The sequence below is a fragment of the Henckelia pumila genome, chromosome 2 (assembly GCF_033568475.1).
Source record: "Henckelia pumila isolate YLH828 chromosome 2, ASM3356847v2, whole genome shotgun sequence".
In the NCBI taxonomy this organism is placed as follows: domain Eukaryota; kingdom Viridiplantae; phylum Streptophyta; class Magnoliopsida; order Lamiales; family Gesneriaceae; genus Henckelia; species Henckelia pumila.
This window is the reverse complement of record NC_133121.1, coordinates 104,466,638-104,472,934: the sequence shown is the minus strand read 5'-3', so window position 1 is coordinate 104,472,934 and position 6,297 is coordinate 104,466,638. Positions and strand designations below refer to the sequence as shown.

Genomic DNA, 6,297 nt, shown 5'->3' with positions numbered 1-6,297 from the left:
ATTGGATAAGAGACAATCCCTTAATCAGATTCGAAAACTCTGTTTACAAACAGAGGAAGAAGTAATTGTTGAAATTAGTAAGTCATGAACATAATTTACTAGAACGCACTGAAGAGGTAGAAAGGAGTAACCATACTCTACCTTCTGAAGCCTTAGTAAGAATAAAGGCGAATAGTCTTAATCGGATTACTGAGTTACAACATATGCTGTTAAAAATGGCAGGGCCATTTAGTAACCCCTTTAAAAAATGACAACAAGTCCATTCTCCATATACATTCCGATAGGGATGTTTTATGAACAATATAAGGCTGAATACTTTGCAGCTTATATTGATTCGGGAGCAGAAATTTGTACAGCAAAAAGAGGTGTCTTCCCTGAAGAATGTGAAGAAGAATTACCAAAAATTGCTGGACGAGATTTCTCTAGAAGAATTTTAATTCTTTGTAAAGGAATAAAACAAGCAGAGATCCTTATGGGAGGAGCAGGTCAGACACCTTGGTACAAGGTAAAGACACCACCAATCTATTTCCATGATACAGGAGCTGATATCCTGTCGGAAAATAACTTCTTACAAATGTTTAAGAAGTACACACAAGACAATGAGTCAAGAAGGCTTATGTTCACTACAATTTGTGATCATAAAATTATCGTTCAAAGACTCAAGGTTATCGACAATTGCCGATAATATTTCGCAGCCAGCGTGGTGATAAAGGACAACTTTTTCACCCAAAAATGAAAGATCCAAGAAGGTTTGGAGAAACCATGTTAAAAATAACAACAGAACAAGAACTCCAAACAGAGGATATGGAGCTTCTCAAGGTAACTCTACATCACAGAGATATAGAGTTAGAAAATAAGGTATCCCTTGAAGATGTCAAAAAGAGGCTCAAAGAAAGTTATAACGAACATCCTTTGGCATGGTGGGATAGAAATCAACTCAAAGCCAGTCTTACTCTAAAGGAAGGCAAAGAGTATGAATTCGTCAGATATAAGCCTATCCCGATGAACTTAACAGATCAAAGGGATATGAGAATAATTATCAAGGAACATTTGGACCTTGGTCTAATCAAAGAAGGAGTTTCACCATATAGCAGCCCAGGATTTCTGGTCAAAAATCATGGTGAAATAAAAAGAGAAAAACTCAAGTTACTTATTAATTACCAAGGTATTAATAAAATCCTGGAGTTTGATGGGTACTTCATACCCAGTAGAGAACATCTAATTAGCTGTGTACGAAATACTAGAGTGTTCTCAAAATTTGATTGTAAGTCTGGATTCTACCAGATAAGAATGGAAGAAGGCAGTAAGAAATTCACAGCCTTCTCTACTCCACAAGAACACTATATTCGGGAAGTTATGCCTATGGGATTGGCTAATGCACCCCAGATATTTCAAAGAAAGATGGATAACTTTTTTAAGGATTATTTCAACTTTATGTTTGTTTATATTGATGATATTCTTATAGCATCAAAAAACATCGACGAACACGTTAAACATTTAGAGATTTTCTCTAAAATTTGCAAACAAGAGGGATTGGTCTTATCTGAAAAGAAAGCAGTCATAGCAACAAGGAAAATTGAATTCCTTGTATTGAGATTGATGAATCCGGAATAATTCTACAACCCCATATTGTGGAAATGGTAAAGAATTTTCCAGATAAACTCAAAGACGTAAAACAACTCCAGAGTTTTTTTGGAGTAGTTAATTTTGCAGGAATGTTCATTAACAACCTAGCAATGTACAGAAAGGTGTTCAGTCCTTTGTTAAAAAAGGATGCTAAGTTTATATGGACCGATGACCATACTAAAGGGGTAAACCAATTAAAGGAGATATGTAAGAATCTCCCAAAAATGGCTATACCCGTAGATGAAGATGATCTGGTGTTATTCACGGATGCCAGTGACGAATGATGGGCAGCAGTCCTTACCAAGATCACCCCAGATGGAGAAATACCATGCAGATACTGTAGCGGTCTTTTTTCAGAATCAGAGGCCATCAGATGGCATATCAACGAGAAGGAATTTTATGCAGTTAAAAGGGCTTTCGAAAAATGGCCATTATTTTTACTTCCTAAAAAATTCACACTCAAGGTTGATAACACTCAGTAAAAGCTTTCCTAAGAAATAAGATTGAATCTAAACCTGAGAAAGCTAGGTTATTAAGATGGAAAGCATTATGTCAAAATTATATTTTTGATATTGTTATTATTAAATCTCATGAAAATATTCTTGCAGATTTCTTAACAAGAGATGGAAGGCAGTTACGTGGATTCTATCATGAAAATGCAGAGGCATCTCAGGGAACACCTTGGGTTGCTTCAAACCGAGTTCAACTAGTTAGCCATTAATGCTGAAATGGACGGCAGGTTACAACAAGCTGATCGGATCAAAGTATCTAATCAAATTACAGGATGTATGCAGGCTCAAACACAACTTTGGGCTGCTATTCAAGGGCAAATTGTGAAGGCTATAGAGAAACCAATGGTTTCTTATAAACAAGATATGCTAAAACCACTGGTTTTACAAAAACAAGAAATACAACCATCGGTTGTGAAACAAGATGTTGAGGGATCTAAAACTCAAGAAACAAGTGTGAATCTATCATCAGCCTTTGATGATTTGGATGAAGCAACAATTCATGAGGATAACTCATCAAGTCAACCATCCGCCTCTGGGGTAAAAGAGAAAGAGATCAATCTTAGGCCCAACACAGACAAGGGAAAATCTAAGATCGATACTAACTCAGCTATTATTTCTCCATTTCAGGTTTATCAACAGAGGTGGGAGAAATTAAGTACAAGAAGTGAAATTAACCCTAACACTTGCAGGGTTGATGTAGCAGAGATATATCCAAGGGTTTGGATAAAAAACAATGTCAATCCTAAGGATGTAAAGCTCTGGTATGAATTTGGGGCTTTGGCCTCAGTTTATACAACGTCGCCAAGCTTTTCGGAGATATCACAGTTACCAAAATGGATTCAGGAAGCAGTCCAAGAAACATTGACAAATAACGACTATTTGTCCAGAGGAGATGTGCTTGAATTATATTTCTTTAGTGCAGCTCCAGAACCAACCGGGAAAGGATCACACGAGCCCTTTCATTTCATCAAGCTGAGGAGACCTGACATGAATAATCAAAAATTCATCAAGGATCCCTATCTGAGGAAATACCATTAGTGTCCACTTTTGGAGAAGATGAAATTTCAACCAGAAGGGCATGGGGTATTTGGGTTGGTCTCACCGAGATGGACAAGGTCAAGTTTTCGTTCAAATTTTATCAGAATTCTGTGAACGGATCATTCCTGTTAAACACAATGACAGGAAAAACTACGGCTTTTGTGGAAGAACTCTTCGAAAAGAAGAGAAACTTTTTGTGGAACAACAAGCTGTCGGGGAGTAAAGAGACTCGCCAAAAATTTTGTAACATGGCTCATATCGGAAGATGGTCAGAAAACATCTGCCCAAAGTGTCCAAACCAGAAGGAGCCAGAATTCGGAAAAAACTTCAGACCCCAAACGGATCGAAAAGAATTTTTTGAGACAAGCAAAGGTGGACAGGGACCACCAAAGATGCGTTTTTTCAGGGGACCACTGCAAAAGCAGAAGATGCCCTGACAATAATAAAAAAAAAGCATGTGAGGAAGATAGAGCCAAAAGAAAAAGGACAACATGTGACTCCTCCACCAAAAGATGCCATCAATAATGGCATAACAGGACAAGGTGGATAACGGGTGACTCATCCACTAGCTAAAGATGCCATTAATAATGACATAAAAGGACAAGACAAAATAGCTGTAATATTCCCTGAAGTTTCTCGGTGAAACGAGTGGAACCTCAGCTATAAATACAAGCGTTCAAGAAAGCTGAAGACATAGAGCATTTCCTTCAGTTTTTTTTACAAATAAATTATTGTAATATTTCTCTTTCTATTGGAATAAGTTTTCTGTTTATGTATTTCAAGAACAAAGCTACTATGAGTAGCTAAACAAGTTGTCTTCTCCTCTTCAAAGGAGTTGATTTACGTAATAATATTATGTCTGAATAATTTTTCTAAAGTCTCTTGTTCTTTCATGCTCATATTTTATAATTAAATTCATATACCATACGCCTTAAGGTAGAAAACAAATTAAGACTGTGCTGGGTGTCGTTGAAGGGGCTTATGCAGAAACCATCTGTTGCGACTGCGTGGTTGTAGTGTGAGGAGCACTTCGTAAAACTCGGCAGGTATGACCCGACGACACTATGGTCAAAGAGGTATTTGAATTTAATTCATCTTACGGAAGCATGTTGGACCCTAATCCAGAGTATATCGGCTAGAAACCTTGCGTAACCGATAGTTCTGCTTGGCCTGAACGGGTTCGATAGGTAAAACAATGTCATGTACAAAGGATTAAATGCTAAACACTTTGTTAAGACAAATTTGGGGACCACTAGGGAGTTGAAACAAAGAAATTTGAGTGTAAGGAGTTAAGAGAAAGAAATGTTTTGATTTGGGGATTTTAAAATAATTTGTCCTTTAAATTATACATATGTCATGTCATAATTAAGCGATAAATCTTTTTTAAAAAATTGAGTAAAAGTACTGATAAATCTTTATGGTACGTACTTTTTATTTAAATCAAATTAAACATTAATGTTACATAATTAAGGGTAGATATCTATATATATATAGTAAGCTAAGTACTGCATGTTCACTCCAAATCACATAAAATATAAGAGCTCGGAGAGAACAAACTTAATTATCTCAACTCTCACACTAGCTATATATGCAGAATACACAATTACAAAACTTTGACGTTATATATATCCAATACGTACGGTCAGAATCATATATATCGATCGAAGAACGATGAATGGATGAAGAGGCTAGCTAGTGCTAGGGATTCTTGGCACCACCACCATTCCCACCTTTCTTTCCATGCCTCGGGTTAGGGCCGGGGTCGTCGTAATCCATAACGCCGTCGAAAGATAGAAGCTTTCTTGAATTCTTTCTCACTTCTTCCTATGATGAAGAAAAAAAAAGACAATATCAAATTAGAGAACTTTTGTGGTTTTGGAAAGGGATCATGCATCCCTTTTCTATGCTTGTGGAGGAATAATTACAAGCAACTTACTATGTTAAGAGAATTCCTAGGATTCGCGCCAATGCCAAAAACCACAACCATGCCTGAAAATTTAATCAAGAGAAGGGAATTCAGACAAATAAATTAAATGTACAGATTTTGTTAAAGAAAAGCTGAGAAGTGCTTCTTAGCTAGAAGCTCTTCCAAACACTATACCTAATTAGTAATAACATTAGACTTAATTTGGGCTAAGTAGCTTGAACAATGCCATAAGCATTACCTGCAATGAGGAAAAGAACTAGGAGAGAGGCTTTTATTCTCGGATTCATGGCTATTGGATTATATCTATAATAGCCTTGATTGAATTAAAAATGGAGCAATTTTCAAAATATAATATAAGAAAGGAAAATATGGCTTCTTCTACAAAACTATATGTTCAGGGAATAAGGAGCCGTTTAGCTTGTCTCTCTCTTCTTTGTTTGTTTTTTTTTTTTGGGTGGGGGAATTAAAAAAATGCAAATGTTTGAGTGATGAGACATGAAATTTCCTTGCCTAGCCTTTATATAAAAACTCAGAGTTTGCAAGAGAGGCGTGGCTTTAGGCGCAGCACCCCCACCCACTCATGAATAGGTTGATAATAATGATGCATCACCAAAAATGTAAGTCAACTATATTATGTGCATGTTACATCAATATTGATCAAAAAACATAGTGCTTATATGCATGTAGACACACTTCTTTTACGGGAACGTTATGATTTTTGGCAACGTAATTTACCTTTTTTTAAAAAAAAAAAATTAGTTTGTCATCGGAAAATATTCCGTTATCTTAGTTCATATTATATATATATATATATATATTTATATAGTTTTGCTTGAGTGCCACCTCATGGTGGATACATTAGGTGGCACGGTGAGTGGGCAGAGGTGGATACATTAGGTGGCACGGTGAGTGGGCAGGATAGCAAAATTATATATATATATATATATTCGATTTTTGTCAAACGGAATACTGACGTAACACGTTAGCAATCTCCGACACCACCTTCGCATCTTACATGAGTCAATAATCTACTTTATTATTTGAAAAATTGTACTAGCTAATAATTATATCACTTTTAAGTTTTAACCTCTAGCTAGTACTGATTTCTCGTTTTCTGTCTTTTTTTTTTTTTTTTAAAGGGTAATTGCATATCATACGTACGTTCATACTATATAATTAATTATATTTTATAGT

The 6,297-nt window shown here is 36.0% G+C and overlaps 1 protein-coding gene across 1 annotated transcript; it reads right to left on the bottom strand.

Annotated features, from left to right (window-relative positions):
* Nucleotides 1-4,610: 4,610 nt before the first annotated feature.
* On the bottom strand, nt 4,611-5,567 carry LOC140885491 (uncharacterized). Its single transcript, XM_073292478.1, has 3 exons — nt 5,342-5,567; nt 5,113-5,165; nt 4,611-5,000 (listed from the first exon to the last, which is right to left on the bottom strand). The coding sequence occupies exons 1-3, from the start codon at nt 5,388-5,390 to the stop codon at nt 4,875-4,877; spliced, it is 228 nt and encodes a 75-aa protein (XP_073148579.1). The 5' UTR covers nt 5,391-5,567; the 3' UTR covers nt 4,611-4,874.
* Between the last annotated feature and the right edge of the window lie 730 nt (nt 5,568-6,297).